We start from the raw sequence: 23,910 nt of genomic DNA, 5'->3' as shown, positions 1-23,910 counted from the left end.
CTTTTCTAAGTCCTCAAGTCCTCATTGTTTACTAGAGACCAACATTTATCTCTCCTCTTCATGTCTTTTCAGGTCTAGAGTTTTACTTTTTAAATAGTACTTGTTCAGATATTTTAGGCAACTTAACTGCACAGAGGTTTCTGTCATAAGTTTTTGTAAAGTTTTTATAGCTTAGTCTCTGTGTGTCTGGTCTATCTCTCCATCCCTCATCTTCAATGCTGTCTTGAAATGTACTCTTGTCCTTCTCAAGTGAACCCACTGCTTTCCAAATGTTTACCAATATTTTCTCCAAAAGAAGAGAGCATCTTGCAGTCAGCGATGGCATTGTGTGGCTTACAGAGCCCGTGGGGGTCTTTTACAGAGCTCCCAGGCATCTTTCTGCCCTGCACCCACTGGGAGAAACATAGCAGGCTTTCCCCACAACTGTCCCCCACACTGCACATTCTTATAATATGACAGAACCCCTATGATTCATCATTTCCACATTTGTGGGTGAGCTCTTTCTCCTCACTTCAACGGGGCTGTTTCGATTATTATCACTTCTCAAAGGGGAAACTGAGGCAAGAAAGTTTACCAACTTGCTTAGGACATATGGGGCATGCAGACAAAACTAAGGTCTGGGAACATCAGCCATGCCGTAGTTACCTACTTAACAATTGGAATATCTGAATATCTATATAGATAGATAGATATATTTCAGATATATAGATATCTGAAATATCAGATATCTATAGATATATAGATATCTGAAATATATATTTCTCTATCTATCTATATATATATCTGAAATATCATTTTGGAAGAAAAAAAAAGCAGCTCCAAGAAAATCTTCTGTTGGAAACATATCTCTAACTTGTTGACAAAAAATGTCAGAGTCAGGATGAGCATTAAGAAGCATCACCCTATTTCACCTCTCCTCTTGGGGACTGGACCTCAGGAAATCTGACTGATCGAAGCTTGGACCAGACCTGCTGCACACGGAGCCCAGAAATCGGGTTTCTCAATTTCCAATGCAATGCCCCTCCTACCGTATCACTCTTCATCCTAACATGCACTTCTAACCCAGCGCAATCGTTGGCAAGTCCCAGCCCTTGTACTCTTTGTACCACTTAGCTTCCTTTCCCCCTTTCGATGACCTTTAGGATTCTGCAAAGTAGGGATCAAAAGTGATCAGAAGCAGCCCCTGCACCTTCCACACCGCACGGTCCGTTTACCTGCAAAGCTCTGAAGAGCATCTTCGTGTTCCAGAATGCCTCTCTGCTTGCTTGCCTGTAGTTCACTTTTGGATTTCCAAACCAGCTTTACCATTCTGATCATCTCTGGCAAGTCCCCGGGCAGCGGCCCCTGCTGGCACCCGGGCCGGCCGCAGAGGGTGGAGGGCAGCACACCTTCTGGGGCCGGCCACCTCCTGCCTAGCTCTGCCGAGTGGAAATACCGCTCTAGCACAGGCATTCTGCCCTGTTCCCCAGAAAAGGAGGTAGGGCTGCCGCTGCCGCCGCCGCCGCCGCCGCCGCCGCTGTAGCTCGGGCTGCCGCTGCTGGGGCCCGGGCTGCTGCCACCAGACGGGAAATTCTTCCTGGGCAGGGGTAGGCAGCCCCCGGTGAAACCCTCTGCAGCTCTGGAAAGCCAAGCTTCCTCCAGCCTGGCATAGCCTCTCTGGGCTCGCCAGAACCTGCACCCACGCTGGCTAGGGGCTCGCGGGTGAGGAGCTATGGCTCTACTCCCTCCTTAGAGAGAGAGTGCTTTCCCGCTTCCTCTCCCAGGCACTGAGTTCACAGCACTTAATTAATCCCAGGCTACAGCTGGAACGACAGCAGGGGGAAAGAGGAAAGCCACTGAGATGGTAGCCTTTGCTTCTCCCTCCTCTTCCTCTGGATTTGTTTGTGTTCAGTTGGCTTTTCGTGCTTGTCAGAGTTTGTCAGGTGGCTGAGCTCTGAAGGGCTTCAGGCTCAGAAGTGGAGCTCCCCCCCTCCCCGAGATGTCAGGCAAAGCCACTGCTTGGGGTGCAGCCTTTCAGGCTGGAATGCTGCAAGCCCCAAGAAGCTCCCAGAAAAAAACTAAACAATAAAAGAGCTAAGCATCCACGGCACCAGTGGGCAGCTGCTTCAGTGGAGGAAGGCCTGGTGTGTATGTGGAGGGGGGCACCTTGCCCAGCCACTGTATCCAGACTGAGATCCTCAGGACCCAGTTCAAACATTCTCCCTCCTTCTCCACACTCCTCCCACTTTGCTGTCATTTGGTTCTCAGCAAACTAACCAAGTTTTGGCCTCTTAGTCAAATCCCTTTGTAACCTCAGCTGCCCTTGAGCTGGAAGGGAAATAACACTGAATCACATTCCAAAGCTAACTTGAAAGAAGTGCATTAGGGAAGTGTCAAGGTCCCCGTGTATATGTGCAGTGGGTTTGTATACTCTGGACACTTGGCCTAGAGATGGTAAAAAGCTTGGTTTAAAGAAAAGTCATCATTTTAAAGCATATTCCTAAGGGGGCATAACTGGTAGTGAAAAGACAGGGAAGAAAGTGTGGAAGTCATTTTACAGAGAGAGAGAGAGTGAGCGAGAGAGAGAGAGAGAGAGAGAGAGAGAGAGAGCGATCATTGTGAACTTAATATCTGGGCCACTGACTACTGTGTCCCCATCTGAGAGTGGGGAATTGAGGACAACAGTGGGTCAGCCTCTTGTTTCCTGGAGCTCTGAGATGAAGGCACTAACCCTGGAAGTCAGAAGCAACACAGCAGCAAGACATGCCCCCTGTCGCTTATGTGAAAGGCCTTGGACATCAACGAAAGTGGGTAGTATTATGCTTGGTACTTTTGTCAACAAATTGGGTTTGTAGGAGTGATTTGAACTTGGCCATTCATGTGGATAGCCCCTGTTTTCTCCAAGGACATTGTAACAAGCCCATCTTAGTGCTTTCTTCACATCTCTGCCTTGCACAGGGCTTTGTTTTGTTTGGCACTCTATTTTGTCGACGTACAATCTGTTGCTCCTGTTCTACATTCCTTTCAGGCCTGGTTGATCACACAATCATTTGATGTTTCTTTAGGGGAGCATGAAGGAGGTTTGGAGAAAGGAGAGGAAAACCTGGAGAGTGTATTTTGTTTTCATTGCTCTCACTTCATTATTTTTAAAACATTGAAAGTAGGAAAGCCTACAATAATCTTATTATTCCTCTCAACCCATCATTAATAAGCTTGGTTTTCCACACTGAATTAAGTGAATTTTCTTTTTTCTTTTGGTTCTGGTTGGGAACATATACTAGCAAAATTATTTTCTTTCCTAATAAGTGCAAAAAAGACCAAATCCCTTTGAGGGTGCAAAACAATAATGAAAAACATTTGAAGACACTACTTTCTGTGAACTTTTAACATGGCAGTTTGGAGTGACTAATTCTTGTAACTAGCAGCTAATCGTCTAACTCAACGAGAGAGGAATCTGTGATCTGCTTTCTCAGGAGGATGTACCTTCTTTATTTCCCTCTTTGTGAGGATTGAAAGGATTTCTGCAGCGACACATTCCTCCTCACAGTTTGACAGCCTTTCCCATCCAAGGCTGTCTAGGATGGAGACAATTTTATTTAATAATCACATGTAAGCTGCTGTATCCCATCACCATGTTTCCTGAAAAATGTCTTAAACTCACTCCTCAGTCACAAACTTCCTTGACAAAACAACTGAAGAGTTCCCTAAGTGTTGGACTATTTTTATTTTTGTTCAGTTATTTTGCAATAGCACCAGGATATCCTGACCCTTGGAACAAAGGGGTGAGGAACAACAAAGAAAACAACCATATGATATAACATATCACACGCATGACTGCATTAAGAACTGCACATTTCTTTAGTACTGATTTTAAACATAATCCAAGGGTATAAATTTCAACTGTATCCACTATACTGTTTTACATATTCCCTTATATAAATATTCAGGAAACGTTACAAAATGTTGGATCATCGAACTTGACTACTTCCTATGGGATAGGAGTTAGGGCCAAGCAAACACTATTTCAACTTTTCATTGCTAAGGAGTAACCCACTTTAGAAGGCTTGAAAGGTGAAAATGTTTGCATAATTTAAAAGTTTTTCCCCAATATGGGATTATCTTCATCCCAGAGTAGAAGTGCAAAAATACCACAAGAAAGGTCGTTCTCATGGTATTTCTGGCTCACATAGAAACAGGAAGTACAGGAAATCTTGCGAGAAAGCTTGGCTCAGATTTTTGGCTCAACTGGAGGCTTAGGAGACTGAGACGGACTGTTGAGATATTAGTATTTACTGGACACACACACACAAATCTCTGCCACACTATGCCACTATGTTTTACTACATTTTTACCTCGCTTCTCATAGGCCTGCTCTCCTTGGTCTTCCAGCTAGTTACCTTGAAAAAGAAAGCTAATAAAGCTCTGATCTTCCCTTTACTTGATTGTTTATCTTGCTCTATTTTTCTCTACAGCCAGAAGTCTGGATTACTAGGCATGGGGGAAAAAGGTGGAGGCATTCTATGCTCAGAGGAATCATGAAGCAAAGTCTCATTTATCTGAAGTGTAAGACTTCTTATAAATGTTAATATCAGTAATTAATGTGCTATAGACAAGAAATGTTAAGATTAAGTCTCTAACATAAGCAAGTTCTTTGTTTCGGCATTGTGAGTCAATCTAACATCCCATTAAGTGGAAAACAGAGTTCTCTCTTCTTCAGCGAAAGAAAAGGGAACGAATATTTGCCAAGTCAAAATAGCTTGTTCGTAATGGAAACTGAGATTAGATAGGATTTAAAAAATAACATCTTAACAATGTGAAATACTTATATGCCTTTCAGGGAAGGTAGGTTTATAACACGAACTTAGAAACCTGTATTCATTGCCTCTTTTGAATCTATCTGTAGAATCTTAAAAGTTCATCTTAATGAAAATCTCACTCCAGTTATTTCAGAAGTATGCTTACTTTCTTATTGACTCTCATCTCTCTTATTTATTTATTCATTTTTAAAGAAAATAGTGCAGGCCATTGAGGGAGTTTAGTCATTTTCTTCTGGACTTTCCATCAATTCAGTTCAGATATAAATGCATAAACATATGCTCTCTCTCTCTCTGCCCCCCCCCAAAAAAAAAACCCTACACAATTAGGACCACCTTGTTTTCACAAATGTAATTCCAAATGCAATCTAAAATGAGCAGGGGAAGAAAAACAGGTCTTTCGACTTTGTTTAATGTAGTCTGAGTAGAAGAAGCTCAAATAATTTACAGTGTCTTTCAGGAGAAATAGAAATGTAATAGCTTTAGCCTTAGTTAATCTCAAGGAACAATGCCAGCAAGTAGGGAAAAGGATTTGGTCTCCAGACTGACCATACATGGCAGTGCACATTTCCATTGTCACATAGGGAATGGGAAGAGAAGGTAGGGCAAGATGAGGAAAGACAAGGTGGGGAGAAGCAGATGGGTTGACCTGATAGTCATAATTTCATGTCACAGCAGATGTCTAAATGATACCCAATGGATCTCTAACTCTAACTCACTCTGAAAACATGCATTAACTTCACTGAGAGGACAGGATCATCAGGGAGACTCTCCTGTGACAGCACTTCCTCATGTTCTGGGACCTGCTGGACTCCATTGCCTAGATCCAGGGTTTTGTTGCCAGTAATCTCTTCTGTTATTGTTGCTGCTATTGTTAATAATAATAATAATATATCTATCTATCTATCTATCTATCTATCTATCTATTTATCTATCTATCTAAAGGGAAAAAACTAGGATTACAGCTTGCATCAGACCTCTATCCTGGCTTTGTATATCTTGTCTAATGCTAAGTTTACTATCTCTGAGGATTTTCCAGCAGCAAGTGAGTCCAATGTCACAAGCTTTGAGATCAACATGGCAAGCAGACTTACTTTCCTCCCCTGGCTCTCCGCTGCTGGTGAACATGGATGGGTTCCTGTTCTCCCCCGTAACTGAACATTTGATGTCATGGCATGTGACAAATGGCCTCTAACTTCAGGCTTTGTGGGGTTTTCTGACTGTGAAGAATCTTAAGTGGTGGTAGAGGACACATCTCATAGTTGGGTTACCTGTTTGTTTGTTTCTAAACAGCTACAGCAATGAAATCTCCAAGGTAACCCTCTAAGACTATTGGCTTTATGTTTATAAAGGCCAGGTTTCAATCTGTAGTCAGCACCAAGCTTTGCCTTAAGCCTAATGCCTTATCTATAAATGGGTATGAGAGAAATAAGAATTTTTTCCACCACACTGGGGTCATACAGGAATTAGGGTAAGATTGAAACATGAGCTCTTTTTAAAATGATAATACACTATGAATTTAATATTATTATTTTAAATTCTTCTAAGACATCTTACTTGATAATTTATCTAAATGCAAAGTTTGGCTACACTCTTTAAGGAATTGATTAGGAAGTAGAAAAGCCAAATCCAACCAAACTTGAAGTAAGTCTCTTCGGAAGTTCCCGTTCCCCATGAAAGCAAAGGCAGAAGTAGTGAACAGAGAAATGTGAGAGTGACCCATGGGAAAATAGTAAGAGATTTTAATGAAGGAAAGCAGACAAAGGCAAGCAAAAACATTGGTGTGTGAATGAGCAGATAGATAAAGAACAATGTGTGATCATAGAAACGTGATCATAGAAATTGCAACTGTATTTTGGAGGTGCAGAAATCTAGAATTCATATCTAGGGCGAAGCTTGTGAGATGGTTATCGTGGCTTCTTTAGTGCTGAAGTTCTACTGCGCACGTTCTCTTGATGGGGAATCGAGTTTCCACAATAACTAATGGGTATGTTTGATGTTTGTGAGTTACACAGCTTTGTGACATATGCTCTGGTAGTGAGCATGTGTCTTCAGCCTGCCTACTGGCCTCATTTCCCTAGACAAACTTATGAGAGTCTCACTCTTTTTAATTTTTGGCCTGGGGTTCTTTATTCTTCAAAGAATTTTAGAATTTCAGATGATCTTAACTAATCTCTATTTTAGTCTTCTCCTCCTCCTGCTCCTTCTTCTTCTCTGAGACAGGATCTTACTATGTAGCCCAGGCTGGCTTCGAACTCATAATCCTCACTGTCTCTGCCTCCAAATTGCTGGGATTACAAGCACAGTCCACCATGCACAGAGGTAAGTTTTTTTTTTTTTTTTTTTTTAAAGAAGTGCATTTATTAAACCAAATATACAACTTAAAAAGTAGTCCAATCAAAGCCAGAAATATATATTGACATTTTCCTTTCTGTGTAGATATTGTGCATAACTTCTAAAAGCTCTTAATAATTAGGAAGGGCTCAGAAGACTCTAAGGAGGGTAGAAGGGAGATTATTCTCAAAGAACTGCTGGAAAACACCAGGAAGGAGGCTTCCCCCTTAGTATAGTAAAAATAAACGAGCTCTCCAAAAAGATATAGAAAGATTATTGATATAAAACAATACCACAAAAGGAAAGAAAAGTAAGGAATAAAGCCCTCCAACAATCTTCACCCTTGATAATATTCATTTATGGAGTTCAAAGTCAATTTGGAAGGAGAAAGTTTCAACTGCCCTACATGTTTAGAATCTAATCTTGCCAACCTTTTTAAGGGTTCTTTATTATTTCCTCTTCTCTCTTTCACCTATAACTTGCTGGCAGTTATGATATATTATAGCAAAAAGTATCTCTGAATGGTACATGTTAATGTGTACATGAAAGTTGATTGTGACTTGGTAGGTCTGTTTAGGGATTGATCCGAGACTGCATTTCTAGCAAGTTCCCTGAGGACACAGGGATATGATCTTGTGACCACACTGAATGACAAGACCATAGCTCTCACAAGTGACAGCTATTTTCTGTTCATTTTGTATCAGGAATTCAGGAAAGAATTGGAGCAAATGTCCCATTCTTTACAGGTAAGTCAATTAAAACTTTTAAAAACAATCATGTTGGCTGAGGTCAAGTACTCTCTAGAGAAATGAGCAACAGGAATTTCTGGGAAAGAACCAAGGTTGTGTTCAGAGATTTTCATGACATTCAACTTAACATTGCTTGCCTTTTTAATTTGGTTTCATTTATTTCTTTTCCCCTATGGGTTAACTTTAAAGACAAGGTCAACTATTAGGTATAAGCCATTATGATCAACGCTTATGATAGAGTCTAAAAGAAATTTCTAACTAAATGCTATTTTAAAAAGTCACTTTTCCCCTTTACCAAAATCAACTCCAAATGGATCAAAGACCTCAAAATAAAAACAGACAGCCTGAAAACATTACAGGAAGGAATAGGAGAAACTCTAGGGCTCCTTAGCACAGGCTGAAGTTTTCTTAATAGAGACCCAGAAACACAACAAATCAAAGAAAGGTTGGACAAATGGGATTGCATGAAGCTGCAGAGCTTCTGCATGGCAAAGGACTAGCTAGCAAGATCAATAGGAAGCCTATGGATTTAGAGAAGATCTTCACTAGCCATACAATGGACAAGGGTCTCATATCTAAAATATCCTTAGAACTCAAAAAATTAAAGCTCTCAACAACAAATCCTCAAAGAAACAACATCCCAATAAATAAATGGGCTAAAGACTTAAAGAGAGACTTCTCTGAAGAGGAAATAGGAATGGCCAATAGACATGAAGAAATGCTCAACCTCTCTAGCCATAAAAGAAATGCAAATCAAAACAACATTGAGATTCCACTTCACCCCAGTTAGAATGGCTATAATCAAGAAATCTAGTAACAACAGACGCTGGAGAGGATGTGGCCAAAAGGGAACCCTATGCATTGTTGATGGGAGTGTAAACTTGTTCAACCACTTTGGAAAGCAGTATGGAGGTTCCTCAAAAGAGTCCTCATAGAGCTCCCCTATGACTCAGCACCCCACTTTTGGGCATTTACCTGAATGAACACAAACAAGATCATACCAAAGCTACCAGCACAACCATGTTTATTGCAGCATTATTCACCATAGCGCCAAGATATGGAGCCAACCCAGATGCCTGCCCCTCAGTAGATGAATGTATCAAGAAAATGTGATATATATATATATATATATATATATATATATATATATATATATATATATATATAAAATGGAATTATATGCCTCCATCAGAAAGAATGACATCTACCCATTTGTTAGGAAATGGAAAGACTTAGAAACAAATATATTAAGTGAAGTAAGTCAGGCTCAAAGAAACATAGGTCCCATGGCTTCCCTTATTTGCAATAACTAGTACATGGCTAGGACAAGCCCAAAAGGTCAAAAGCTATGTACATATGACCATATAAGATGATGTTAAGAGAAATGAACCCCAAGATAGGAATACAAGTGGTTTTTTCTTTCTTGCTATTGTTTTTAATGTACTTATAATGCACTGTGTGAGTCTTTTATTTCTTTTGTATGTTCTTCCCCCAAGGTATAATCCCTGTTTTCACTGTATCTGATTCCAGTGTCCTGCATCTTGTATATACATTTTTATAATTTGGGGGAGAGGAAGTGATATAACAAAATGCTTAAATAAGGATACAGGTTGACCCAGTGTAACAATGAGATGTACAAGACACTATGTTGAAAACAAACTTTACAATTTTGAGGGGGGGGAGGGAGGACTTAGGAGGCGGGGGGGAAGGAATGGTAGGGGAAAAACAAAGGAGGAGGTAACACTGCTTGATAGGAAATGTACTCATTACCCTACTAATGTAACTCCACTGTACAGTATTTTTATAATAAAAAATATATGGAAAAAGTCACTTTTCATCAGATATCTAACAAAACTTCAGCCAATATTTGTCATTCCACCCGTGCCAGTGGCTCACACCTATAATCCTAACTACTCAGGAGACTGGGAGCTGAGGATCACTGTTCACAACCAGTTCAGCAGAAAAGTTCATGGGACTCTTAACTCCAGTGAACTAGCAAAATTCTCATAGAAAAGCTATGGTTCAAGTAATAGAGCCCTAGCCTTAAGTGAAACAGCTAATGGGAAGTACCCAGGCCCTGAGTTCAAGCCCCAGTATAAGCATAATAAAAAAATAAAATTTGCCACCTCTCCTTTCTGGCATTTTCTTACTCCCTGATTAAGATTACTCTACTCAGAATGATTAGAATATAGGAAAAGCTCTGAGTCTTGGGTTTCCTTCACTGGGGATATTCTCACCAAGACTAGTTCCTTCATTTAAGTTTTTAAAGTTTTATGCAAAGTGGACTTCGAAATGGAGTCTGGTAATCTTTCCCACTGTAATAGTCTAAGCATGAATGAATGGTGAGCAGATGATTCCACAAAGAAATAACGATGGAAAAAACGAAAAGAGGCATTCATGGCATTATAGCTAGTGGCCAACCATGCTGCTGACTCAGATAAATGTACCGCAGTGCCATCTCTCATTTTTGTCTTAGCAAAACACACACACACACACACACACACACACACATACAACACACACAACACACACAACACACACACAAAGTCAAATAAACTGTACCACTAACTGCACATTTTAACAGGTACCATGCAGTTCCAGTCATAGTATTTATGAGAAAGTCATGCCAGAAGCTAGAGGCATGTGAAATCAGCTGGAAGATATGGGTAACAAAGAGCAGGAGGCTAGAATGCCACCACATTTATATGATTAAAAATTTGTACAGTTAACTAAACAAGAACGCTTAGAATAAATGAAAGCATCTGTTGATAATTGGAAACACAGTTTGCTGTTTATTTTTTTTCCATTATCTTTCTTGGTTCTTTCTAAGCCTAAGTGCTTCTCTATGGTGATGTACACCTATATTTTCTCTTATTCAGGAGGAATATTTAGAAAAGAAGACAGAGAAAGTTGGAAGATATCATATTAACAATTAATAGCATCCCTATTCAGTTACAGGGTTTTAGAAGTTGTCCTCTTTAATGGCAGGAGAATTGAGGGTAAGAATAAAGGGAACACATTTACTATATACTATATTCAACAAACTCTACATAATACTATGTAGGGATTCCTACCAAATCCTTCTTCTTTATTGTTGTAAGGTGTTGCTGCAGCAACAATAGTATCATATCCAAAGAAATAAAGCAAGAAAAACTCCTCCACACTACAAAAGTTGATAGCAATTCAAGATTCCCTAAGAGTTTTTCTTTTTTTCCCCATTTCCCACTCAAAACTCTAGTGATAATTTGTTTCTTTCATCCTGTAAGTTACCTAAAATGTTATGTATCTTTTTTTCTTTTTTCTTTTGTCAGTCGTGGGGCTTGAACTCGGCCTGTGTACTATCCCTCAGCTCTTCAGTTCAAGGCTAGCACTCTACCACTTGAGCCACAGCACCACTTTTGGTTTTCTGAGTGGTTTATTGGAGATAAGAGTCTCACAGTCTTTTCCTGCCTGGGCTAGCTTTGAACCGCAATCCTCATATCTCAGTCTCCTGAGAAGCTAGGATTACAGGTGTGAGCCACCAGCGCCTGGGTGCTTGTGTGTCTTTTTGTCTCTAGGATATACTAATTGGTGTTCCTCTACTCTTATTTGATCTCTTGAGCTATCTATTCTTTGTCTTTCATGATCACCTCCTCGAATTCATTCTGTGGTCTGCTACTTTTTACATTCCTTTGCTCATTAAAATGCACGGTAAAGTATACCGGTCTGTTAAAAAATGTTCATGTTTCTTCTTAATGAGCATATGGGGGCTCAACTTCAGAATCACAAAACTAGGCCTTTATTTTATTATTATTTTTTAAGACAGAGTTTACCAAGTTGTTCAGACTGGTCTCCATCTTACAATCTTCTTACCTCCATATCCCAAGTATCAGAGATTATAGTATATCACACCACATCCAGCTTAAAAAATAGGCTTTTAGTCAATATCTTTTAATGCTGTCATTCTTTTCTCCTGCTTTCAAACTTTGAGGAGGTAGTTAATTGAACTCCTACTGCGTTCCTGAAACCTCTCACTAGCCATTAAAAACTCAATCAAATCTTGTTTATCTTTAAAAGTTGTATCATGGCTTTGACATATAATCAGGTTATTTTCAGATACATAACATATGAAAAGTGATGCCAACTATTTATATTAATTTGACACATGGAGAATGCAAAAGTAGTCCAAATCCCTTTATGGGAAATTCAATGCTTTCAAAAACAGGCTCCCACTCACCTTGTCTTATGAACTCAGCCGCACTTACAGTTCATGCACAAAAACGTCAAGAAAATTATTTTTCTCTCTCCTTCTTCCCTCTTCTTTCCAATCTGTCTTTCTATCTCCATCTCTTTCCTTTTGAACCAGGGTCTCATTGCATAGCCCAGGCTGGCCTCTAGATCCTTTTGACTCAGGCTCCTGAGTGCTGGGATTACAGGCAGTGTTCCAGGCCTGGCTCACTTCAATACTTTCTTGATGAAGGTTATGGTAAAGGTGACTGTATTCCTCATGGACTGACCTTGGACCATCACTGTGATGACCACTGCTGTGTACTGAACCTGTTGGGCTTAGCAGTGGAAGATCATCCGAGCAGATGAAATAATAGGTAAATAAAATTGCAGCCGTGATTCTGTTGTCTCTGACCTTAATTCCAGTCTCTGAAGCACCAGAAAATGACATTGTGGAATTGGTCATCGATTGGCTCTACAGACTCACCCAAGATATTGAACAGATATTTTCCTTTTGGAGCCAGTTAGTAAGCTGCTTACCACACCACAGTGCCAGCTGCATCTGTTTCTAAACAGCTTGACCAGAAATGGAAAGAAACAGAGCCTTAAATGTTTCCAAGTGTTAAGGAAATAACTTGGGTCACTTTTTGCATGGACAACAGTCCATGTGGCCATTCCGATCTGGCACCCAGCTGAAGTCTGACCTGGAATATAGACGAAGGCTGAAGCTGGGGACAGACACGTGTCCAGTGCACAAGACATCAGCTTTCTGCCTCAGATACATTGGCTTTACTTTCTTATGGCAAAACTAGTCTCATATATATTTGTGCCAGAACTAGGGCTTGAATTCAGGGTCTTGATGCTCATGGTCTCTCACTCGGCCTTTTCCTTCAAGGTTGGTTGGCACTGTATCATTTGAGTCATACCTCCAACTTGTTGGCTTATTGGAGATAAGAGTCTCATGGACTTTTTTTTTTGCCTAAGCTCTCTTCTGTGATCCTTAGAGCTAGATCCTGAGTAGCTAGTATTACAGGAGTGAGCCACCATCATCTGGCTAGTCATTTATTCTAACAGCCTCCTTTTCTAGGCAACTATAAACCTATCACTTCTCCATCACTTTTATAGAGCAACTTTTTTGCATGTGAAAGTTTTACCTCAGGAGCCTTTCATGTCTCCATTGAAAGAAAAGAAGAAATGAAGGGCTTCTGTATTCTTCCTCCTCGTCCCCTGTAATAATTTATTCATAAATCCATTTACGTATATGAAATAATAACTCAATTCTTGAACTCATTTTCTAACTAAATCCAATCAAGCCTAATCATTCTCTCTGATATTCTACATGTATAAAACATTATAATTTCATGCCTTGTTCTTTGTAATTGTTTATAGTCTGGGAATTCAACCTTTGATTTGATGACATTCGATTTTGAGAGAGCAGGTATCTGTCCTCTGCTTTCTTCTATAAAGGATTGCCCAAGTGGTCGCAATTATAGTGGACGCTGAATTAGCACTGCTGTGCCTGTGATAGAAATATGGAGAGAGTTCTGTGTGGGACAGCCACAGCATTTTTGGGAAACCTCAGAAGGGATATTTGGTGTTGCAAAATCAAGTACTCCTTTCGACTTAAACCATATTCTGGTTTTCTTGAAATTATTGAAGGGTTAGAACTTTCCCTCCATTAACATGGATTGAAAAGTCACGTTTTCCCCCCAAAGTACAAACGTGCAAATGAAAGGAATTGCTTACAGAAATCAATGCAGGGTTTCACTCAGGATGCACCTCCATTGTCATATCTTTCTTATTTCTAGCTTGTTGAGCCAAACATGCCATTCTATCTATTTTCTCCAAGATGTCATTTTTTTTAGGGGGAGAGCTTTTTCTCTAGACCCTTTGGAGATAGTTTTCAGCAATGCAACAAAACATAACAAAACGAAACTGCTTGTATCCCTAGTAGAACTAGGGTTTGGATAAGCTGAGTTCTTAGGGCACTTTGGAAGATTAAATGAGAACACACGTGGGAAGTATACAGAGTAAGGCCAAGCACAAAGCAGGCATTCAATAAAATCCAGCCGTTATCATCTCCTGCAGATTACCTGCTCTCTTCTCCATGGAGCTGGCATCAATAACCCTTCTAGCCCCAGGTGCCATCAGTAGAACAGCAGGAGTGAGACGAAGGTGATGGATGGAAGGGCAAAGACAGGACAGGTAAGTGAGGAAAAAAATAAAGGGTATATATTTAGTGTGGAGTTGTCAAGGAGCTGGAAGAAAAAACAGATAAAGATATAAAAGAAAATAGAGAAAAAAAGGAGTCCAGATTTTTCACTAGCAATGATCTTGAAGGTTGCTCCATGACATTGCTGGCCCTTTCATCTCAATATTGGGCTACTGCAAGTTCTTTTCCTCATGGTCTACCTTTGAACATGGACTTCAGATTATTTAGAAACTCCTCCAGATCCAATTATATAAAAAGCAGGGTTTAAATATTATTTGCAAATTTTCTAGCGCAAGCTAGATACTCAAACACAGTGAAAACTGAGCTAGTTTATCTCTAAATCTCTAGAACTCCATTACAATGTAATTATTCCCCCAGAGGAATGGTTAGAAATGTCATTCTTTCATAGCCTATAGCTCTCCATCCAAAGATGAGTGTACTGAATTGTCAAGGGCTTTCCTGGTGAGATATTATCTCTTATAAGCAAGTCCCTTAAGAATATTGTAAAAACTCTACCCCTGGTTGGTAAATAAAACCTCTGGAAAGCTCTTTACTTTTCAGACTTTAAGAACATTATTTAGAGCATTATAATAGCAAGTTTCTGAGTGATGTCTTTGTGGCCTGAGAAATATAAAGCAAATAAACGAGTAACTCCCTTCCTTCTTTGCTTGCTTGCTTCCTTCCTCCTTCCCTTCCTCCTTCTCCTTCTCTCCCTTTCTCCATTTCTCTCCCTCCCTTCCTCCCTGCATCCTTCCTTCCCCCCTGCCTCTCTCCCTCCCTCCCTCTCTCTCTTTCTTTCCTTCCTTCCTTCCTTTTCTTCCTTCCTCCCTTCCTTCCTTTCCTTCCTTCCTCCCTCCCTCCCTCCCTCCCTTCTTTCTTTCTTTCTTTCTTTCACTTTCTTTCCCTCCCTTCCTCCTTTCCTTCCTTTTTTCCCTCCTTTTTCTCCCTTTGCCATGGGATGGCTTCTGTGAGAGAACTCAGAAGTTTGGGGATGCTAGACTTGATTGTAGAGGCTATGTCAAAAGGCAGTGAAAAATAGCTTTCTTCCCATGGCCAGAAAGCAGACTGTGGAAGAAAATCATTCTACTTAAGGGCAGAGGGGAGCCTGCCTTAAGGAGCCACTCTGTACTTTCTTTCTTGGTCTCCTTGTTGAAGAGTGAGGTTAGTGGTGTGGTCCAGGGGACAATCAGCTTTGGTGCCTTCTGCCATGACAAGGGTTGAGATAGCATGGTCTGAAGCACTCTCTTCTCTTTAAGATCCTGTCCAGCTCAAAGAGGCAAGATTCTCCTTTGCTTATAGGCTATCCCTAAGCTTGCTGGGACTGGTCATGTCCTGCATTCTGGACTGTGTCATGGGCCTTTTGAACTGAAACACAAGTCAGGACCAACAGTGATGAGACTATCACAGCTGCAAACCTCAGCAGGTTGCTTATTGGATACAGTGTATACTTGCTCAACAAATGACCATGTGCCAGGGGAGGAGGGACTCATTAGGCCCTGCAGAGCAAACCCATTCTTTGGAAAACAAGCAGTCGTCTCAACATGGCCTCGTGGAAACTCAGTCAGTGTAGAACTGCACTATCAAATAACTAGATGAAGGAAGGGTTCAGAATCACCCTGCTCGCCGGGTTAAATGAGAGACAAAGGTTAAATGAGTGGCAAAAAACCCAAAGGAAGAACTTACATTATGTTTTAAAAACAAAGCAGTGCAGAGTGAGGAAGGAGAGGATTGCATGGGATAAAATTCCAGCCAGACAATGTTGGGCTGTATAAAGTACAGAATGACTTTGGATATCATTTGATGTGTGATGACCAGCCATTCGGAGGTTTTTAGGAGAGTGGCACAATCTAAGGTAGTTTTCAGAAATCCTCAGTGGTAGCTCTGGGAAGTGCTTGCATATCAGTCAGATTGGAGGCAGAAATGAACCAAGAGATGATAAAATTCAAGGAAGAAAGGATGACACCTTGGCTAGGGCAGTAGCAGTGAGACTTAAGGAAAGTTAAACAGTTTGAGAAAATATTTTGGAGGTAGGGTCTCTAGGTCATACCCATGGAATAGTATGTGTGTTGGGCGGGGAGCTTGGGGAAGGGAGACGCTTCCCATTTCTTCCCATTTGTGAGCTGGGAGGAAATAGATTCACATATCAAACATTGGGTTGGATACTTTGGAATGATTTTAGATAATCAAATAGATGGCTGGTAGGTATCTGAGTAAGAAGTATAAAAGTCCATCCCTAGATATTAATAGGAGAATTCTTGGCACACGATGTTTAAAGAGGAGGAAACAAAACCTTGTGCTAATCCAGGCCAATCTCATCTTCCTCCAAATCACTATTTAGGGGCTAAGAATAAGGAGATTGAATAGACAAAGCCCTTCTACTCAGGCATTCCTACTCCTCATTCCTAGAGGAGAGGCAGATCATATTACTATCGCTTTAATGAAGCTGTAAAACAGAGGTGGATATTCAGATAATGGAAATGATAACAAGTTGCTTTGCTTTGAATTATCAGACAGCAGAGACAACTTGAAAGAGGGTCATCTGATAGGAACAATTTCTTGTAAGTCCCTTAATAAGGAGTTTAATTAGAGACTATAACAAGTTGATGGGGTTGCAGATATTATATGGATAAAAACATTGCAGAGTTTAGACACTGTTTGATCTGGGGAAAAGCAATAAAATTCTGGAACTCAGTCTTCTTCCCATTGAAGACAGAGGTTGGATTTGATCTGCAGTCTTCTGCTGCAGAAAGGAAACTATGCTAAGGAATCAAGACCCATAAGCATAGTTTTTTCAATATAGTTAAAGGCTGTAGTATAATATTTTCAATATATGGAATGGCTTACTATATATATACATAAATGTTTTCAAACATAAATAGATCTACATATATCCAAATTGCTAATAAAAATCAAATACTTCGCTTTGAAAAGACTATGTAGAGTGCCAAAAATTTTAGGTTCTTTGAAATTAAAAAAATATTCTGGGTGTATGTCCTGGAGCTTTAGCTCTGGGTCTGGGTCCTTAAGCTTTTTAGCTCAATGCTAGCACTCTACTAATTGAGCCACAGTTCCACTTCCAGCTTTTTTTTGGTGGCTAATTGGAAATATGCGTTTCATGGACTTTCCTGTCTGAGCTGGCCAGATCTCAGCCTCCTGTGTAGTGAAGATAACAGGTGTGAGGCACTGGTGCCTGGCCTTTGGGTTAGTTTTAATTACATTAATTAGAGCAAGATGGTGGATAGGACTCTTCGGAGATCTCCCCCACTTCTACATAAATGTTTAAAAATAATTGCTTACACACGAACATACTTTCATAAAGACTTGGAAAAATTATATTAAGTGAAGTAAGCCAGGTTTCCCTTATCTGCAATAACTAGTATATGTCCAAGACAAGCAGAAAAGGTAAAGAACTATGTACACATGATCATGTAAGTTGATACTAAGTGAAATGAACCCCAAGATAGGGACACATGTGGTTTTTATCTTTCTTGCTATTGTTTTTTAATGTACTTAAAATGTACTGTGTGATTTTTTTTTTGTTTCTTTTGTATGTTCTTCCCCCATAGTATAGCCCTGTTTTCACTGTATTTGATTCTGGTGTCCTGCATCTTGTATATATATATATTTCTAATTTGGGGAGGGGAAGGGAAATAAGAAAATGCTGAAACAAGGATACAGGTTGATCCATTGTAACAATGAGATGTACAAGACACTATGTTGAAACAAACTTTACAATTTTGGCTGGGGCGGAGGCTGGGGAGGACTTGGAGAGGCAGGGAGGGAAGGGATGGTGGGGGAAAAACAAAGGAGGAGGTAACAATGCTCAATAGGAAATGTACTCATTATCTTACTCATGTAACTGTAACTCCTCTGTACAATATTTTTACAATAAAAATATACACAAAAATACTTTCATAAGAGTTAAGGAAAGTAAAGGAGGGATTATAGCACCTAGTTCTTGCATGATAATAGGAAAAGACACTTTGAAGAGAGTAATTATATTCTCTGTGAAGTAGTATTGTCATTCTTTAATTATGGTTAATAAAAAAGAGGAATAAAAACAAAATAATGATAGCCAGTATGGTAATTACTATTTATGCAGCTTCATAGACAAGTATTTCAAATTATAAGATACACAACGGGAAAATAGTTATAAGCATATTTGGTGTTTTCTGAATATCTATTTATAAGATACACAAGGGGAAAATAGTTATAAGCATATTTGGTGTTTTCTGAATATCTATTGGATGAACATCAGCCCTAGTAGATACGCTTCAATAGATTGATACCTCTTCTTATTCTTTTTTTCATCCATCTTAGCTGTACTACTGGCTCAATGTCTTTATTATTTATTTCCATTATTTGTAAAATTATGTAAAAATTTGCTTTTGGGGAATCAATTCATTATTCACAGGAAACAATGCAACTTTTACAAGGCATTTTGTGATTTACTAGAAGAAAGCTGGCTAAATGTTTTTGCATTTATTCATTCCTATATTGGTTGAACCATTTATTATTGAGGATCATTTATTAACCTCAGGAGCAGGTCAATTTTAACAACAGTGGCTTTGCACTTCTGTAGTTTTTATTTTCATAACTATATTTTAAAAATCCACTTATTAATGTACACAATGACTCTATCAAACAGCTTAAAAAATTTTTGTAAAAATGGATACTAGCTATAAGCTCATAGTTAAGAGAGCAACAAAGCAGAATCAACAAAAAATTAAAAGTATGGATTTAGCAGGTCTTTCCATTTCTTTATAAATAATACAGTAGCATTCTTTCTAATAGATGAGTAAAATTCCATTGTGTATATACACCACATTTTCTTGATCCATTAATCCATTGAGGGGCATATGGACTGATTCCATACATTGGCTATGGTAAATAGTGCTGAAATGAACATGGTTGTGCTGGGAGCTTAACTCTATCATGGTTTGTAATGTTTTGGATAAAATGACCAGGAGTAGAGGTACTGGTATCATTTGTAAAAAAAAAAAAAATGGAAAGACCTGGAAAAAATTATGTTTAGTGAAGTAAGTTGGGTCCAGAAAGACAAAAGTTTCATATTTTCCCTCAGATGTAGGAGCTAGAATTAGCTTATAAACTTATAAGTAAATATGTTGGTGGGGTGGGGCCAAGGGAAAAGGTGTAGATGAATGAAGAGGAGAAGTGAGGGAGAATGAAGTCAAGAATTCAATGTATATCCTACAAAATTAAGAAGAGTGAGGCAAAGGGTCAGTAAAGGAGGGATGGGTGATGTGGGATGACATTGATCAAGATATAGTGTATTCATATACTGCCTTAATAAACAAATGGCAGTTCATTTGTACAACTACTTAAGGATATATAAGGATTTAGCCTTTGAGATATATAGTTTTGTATAACTGTAAGTAACTATCTTCAGTAGTTAAGATTTTTTCTATTGTTCTGCTTTTACTTACTTGTGGTATACATGAAGTACCAGTCTGTTTTCATAGCATAGGGTGTTCAGAAACTCTCCTTTACATGATGGTGAAGACATATGATAGGTTCAGGTATATTACAATGTTGGAGAATTGATTTCATTTCTATTCAGGTTACCCATAATGTCTATGTGCTAGGACCACTGAATGATATTCCTATATCTATCCAAGACTACTCAGAAGGAAACAAAGTAGTAAATCAAGCTTCATATCAGCTTATACCTGTAATTCTAGATACTTAGGAGGCTAAGAATGGGAGGATCATGGTGTGAGGCCAGCCTCACTAGAAAAAGCTCACAAGATCCTTTCTCAGCCCATAGCTTGGCTTGGTGGTATGCATCTTTTATTCTAGTTTCATGGGAAGACGAGATCAGGAGGCTGGTAGTTCTAGGCCCTCCCAAGAAGGAAAATCCATGAAACTGTCTCAGCAGTAGAAGCTGGGTCTAGTAGTATATACCTGTCATCTCAGCTATGATTGGAAACCTACAGTAAATAGGCACATAACTGAAAGGCAAGTGATGCTCCATCTAAAACATAATCAGTGCACAAAAAGGCTGAAGGTGTGGCTGGTTTGTTGGTATAGAGAGCCTGACTAGCAACCATGGGGCCCTGACTGCAAACCTCAGTATCTCTCTGTTTGTGTCTGTCTGTCTGTCTCTGTCTCTGTCTCTCTATTCACACACACAAACACACCCTACATAGGTACATATACACAAAGAAGTCAAATTATAGAAGAAAATCAATCCATTTCTCAGTGGCAACTTTGCCTGGCTCTTATTTTATGGACTGCTCAAGGGCTGGCCAGATCTGTGAAAGTGGAAATGTGTCTCCCTGATTTATACGGGATTAACTAACTTCTCCCTGAGACTCAGTATCCTCTGTCTCACCATTCCATCCTGTCGATTATGCTGTCATGAGATTCCAGTGGGAGTCACCTGATTTCTCCCAAGCTACGTGGCATGGTAGAGATGTGGGTCTGAAGGCTCCCACAACTTTTTAAATTCCAAATTACCGTTTAATCCTGCTGAAAACTTTCCTGGCTCCATATTGACCACTGCCCCCATCTCTTGCTTCCTAGGGTTGTGCAAGGAATGCTGTAAAGAAATGCTGAAACACAACACAACCAATGCACAATGGTCAGGGGGTAGTGTGTGTGCATGTGTGTGTGTGTGTGTGTGTGTGTGTGTGTATTTCCAGGAAAGATGCTGCTTTTCTTTTCAACCCTAGTTAGATTGAAATTTTATTGGTAAAATAAAAAGATGCTGGCTTCTTCTTAAGCCAAGCAAGAGCACATTGGTCATTCTAATCAGTGATATTTACATCCTTGTGTGCCTCAGCTACTACAAATAGGGGAGGTATTTTACTGAAATGATTTTATTTTTCATTTATCCTTCTTCCTTTGACACTGAACTTGAGAAAAAAGATTACTGATGAAATTTGTTTTATAACAATATGTGTATTTTACTCCTATTTGGACCATTTAAATGACTCTGATGGGTATCAATTATTACACTGCAAATGACTATTAGGCTATTTGCTCTTATGCTACATGGCCCTAAGATTGTACTATTTTTTAAGGTTTTTATGTCAGCATTTGGAGGGTTTTCAGTTCACACTTACTATTTTCAGGGTAATTGGCTGTGGTAATCTTTCTCCATATTCAGTTCCATATTTCAAATCTTCTGGAGGTAGTATAAGCTCAAAACCTCTGATAATAGTGTCAGTGTTCTTGTAAAGAAACAGGTTCAGAGTTAGCTACTTTCTCAGCTACAGCTAAGTTAGAAATTATAGTATCTCACTAGGAGAATTTCTTTTAAAATACACAGATGGAAACAATAGCTATTTTTGTCCTAAGGCCTGTTGTGGATAATTGAATTGGCTCAAGGCCTGCTTGTCCCAGACTTAGGTAGAGCTAGGGCACACTGTAGGGGCAAGGCCAGGTCTGGAGCAGATCCTCGGGTGCTCTGTGGGCTCTGTCATCATCCTCTGTCTGACTGCCTTACCTCCCAAGCCTGAGTTTCATCAACTGGAAACTCAGAATTCAAACCAGTGCTCTCCAGCGGTTAGGGTGAAGTGTGTGAGATAGTTCCTTGTTTGCTGAGCATCTATTATGTGCCAGGTGCACAATTCCCACTCGTAAACAGCAGGTCCTACTGCTTTGTAGCTTATTTAGTTAGGCTTTATTCTTTTGGTTTACTGAAGTTCTCACACATTCTTCAAATAGAAAACAACATAAAGGGAAGAGAAGGAATCAGAAATACTTTATCTGATACAGATACTGTTGTAGACATTTGTGTCTTATATCATCTGATTGTAACAATAGGACCTATTTTCCTCATTGTGTAAGTGAGAAAATAAAGGCCAAGAGATACTGTTATATACATACGGAGAAAAGAATGAGATGAATAGAAAACATGTAGTACAATTGGGAACTTAATTCTTAATCCTCTACAGCAATAATCTAGTGGGCCTAGTATCTAGTAACAAAGCATCAATCATGTCTTTCTTTTATAGAGTTAAAATGGTAAAGTGAAAAACATCTTTGTCCACACATTAAAAATAGCTATATCAAATTCATTTCATTCTGCTTAAAGAAGTGTTCCATAGAAAACTTTGCATGAGTTAAAGACTAAATTACTTTGTTTCAATCATAATATATACTGAGGCTTGTTTTTTCCTGCCAAAATTGTTCTTTGGTTTAGAAAATTTCCCCTAGGTCATTTAGAAGTATTCCCAGAAAAGATGAAAATGCCAAAAACCTGGTCAATTTTTTTTCAAGTATTGCACCAAGAATGGAAGGAATCTGGGCATCAACAATGTATATTTATCTGGTCACAAGGGAAAGAAGAATCATCTGAATGCAAGAGGCTCAACCTTTGTCACATTGTCTCATAGTTCACAATTTTCCCTCCCATTCTCTTGCTAACTGTACATATTATATGGCCAATCTTTCTGCATTTCTTATTGTCACTGTTACCACTTATTCTTTGGAGTAAAAGGCACTTAAGAAAAATTTGTTTGGGAGGGCCTCTACATTTTCAAAGGAAGGTGTCAATTAGATGTAACAAATTTGTAATTCCATTTCCATCTTAAAAAAAGAAATACAATTCAGGCATTGGTCTGCTCTGTCACCTTGAATCAGAAAATGGCTCCATCTTTTTTTTTTTTTTAGTTTTTGATAGCTGGCACTTCAAAGGAAGGCAAGGGTTCTATCCGCTGACAATTGTATAAGCCTGCACCAGCAAAAATAAAATTCTCCCTCGACCCCTGCAGGGATCAGTGTATATATCCTGAAGCAGGAGAGATCTGATGACGTTTGTTGTGGTTTGCTGACTCCCAGCAGGCTGGATTTTGCAGACTTGTCAGGAAAAAGAATCCTACCACTTTCTAGCAAAATTGAGCCCAAGAAAAGATTACAAACACAAATACAGTGAAATAGGTTCTGTTGTTACCTTTGGTCTTAAAATTCTGCTGGTATGTCTTTCTCTGCATACATGCACACACATGTATATTTGAACTCCAGGATCCATTTTAGAATGCCTTAGAGCTTGAATTCCATGTTTATTTAAGCTTCCAGGCAAAATGCTGGCAGCAACTGGCTTAACTTTCCATTGGCATCCACTTGGGCTCCCAATGGTCAGATTTGGTTCTTAATTCATGGAAAAACAACAGAGGGCCAATGTGTTTTATGCATTATCATTTCAAAGAGACAAGGCTTGGGTAGAAATACAAATCACTAATATTTAAGTTTGTCTGTGATTTTTATTTTACTTATCTTCAGAATAACCCTCACTTGTTTCCAGCCCTGTCTCAGTTATACAGACATTGTTGACTTTGCCACTTTCATCATGCCATAAGTGTTCGAAACTAGCAACCAGAGGACTGCATTAGGCCCAAGTTCTCTGAGACACAACAGGCAAAAGATTTTTAACAGGGAAAATAGTTGCATCCTAGATAAGAGCATGAAAACCTGCAAACTAAGAGCATAGTCATAAATTATATAATCAAAATCCACTCTCTTTCTCCTTATATTATACTGCCATTCCCTTCCTGAGCTCTTATACTTCTGCTAAAAGCCCTCTGATTCATCAGTTGGCTAAGTTCTTTATGTTTATTAAAATGGATGAGCAAAAATGAGTGGAATGTAT

General features: G+C 39.3%; 1 protein-coding gene across 2 annotated transcripts in view; it reads right to left on the bottom strand.

Annotated features, from left to right (window-relative positions):
* Pde7b (phosphodiesterase 7B) overlaps positions 1-23,910 on the bottom strand; it is a 307,803-nt gene that overhangs the window by 146,242 nt on the left and 137,651 nt on the right. The window contains exon 1 of one of the 2 annotated variants that reach the window (XM_042702571.1): positions 1,215-1,493. The exons of the other annotated variant lie outside the window; for it this stretch is intronic. Within the exon in view, the coding sequence (XP_042558505.1) occupies positions 1,215-1,452 (238 nt within the window). The 5' untranslated portion in view covers positions 1,453-1,493. Of the gene's footprint in view, positions 1-1,214; positions 1,494-23,910 lie in introns of those variants that run through there. 2 annotated transcript variants of the gene reach the window in all.

The sequence above is a fragment of the Dipodomys spectabilis genome, unplaced genomic scaffold (genome assembly GCF_019054845.1).
Source record: "Dipodomys spectabilis isolate Male_0828 unplaced genomic scaffold, ASM1905484v1 ptg000001l, whole genome shotgun sequence".
Taxonomy (NCBI): domain Eukaryota; kingdom Metazoa; phylum Chordata; class Mammalia; order Rodentia; family Heteromyidae; genus Dipodomys; species Dipodomys spectabilis.
The sequence above is the reverse complement of the archived record's forward strand: the minus strand, read 5'-3'. Positions and strand labels throughout refer to the sequence as shown.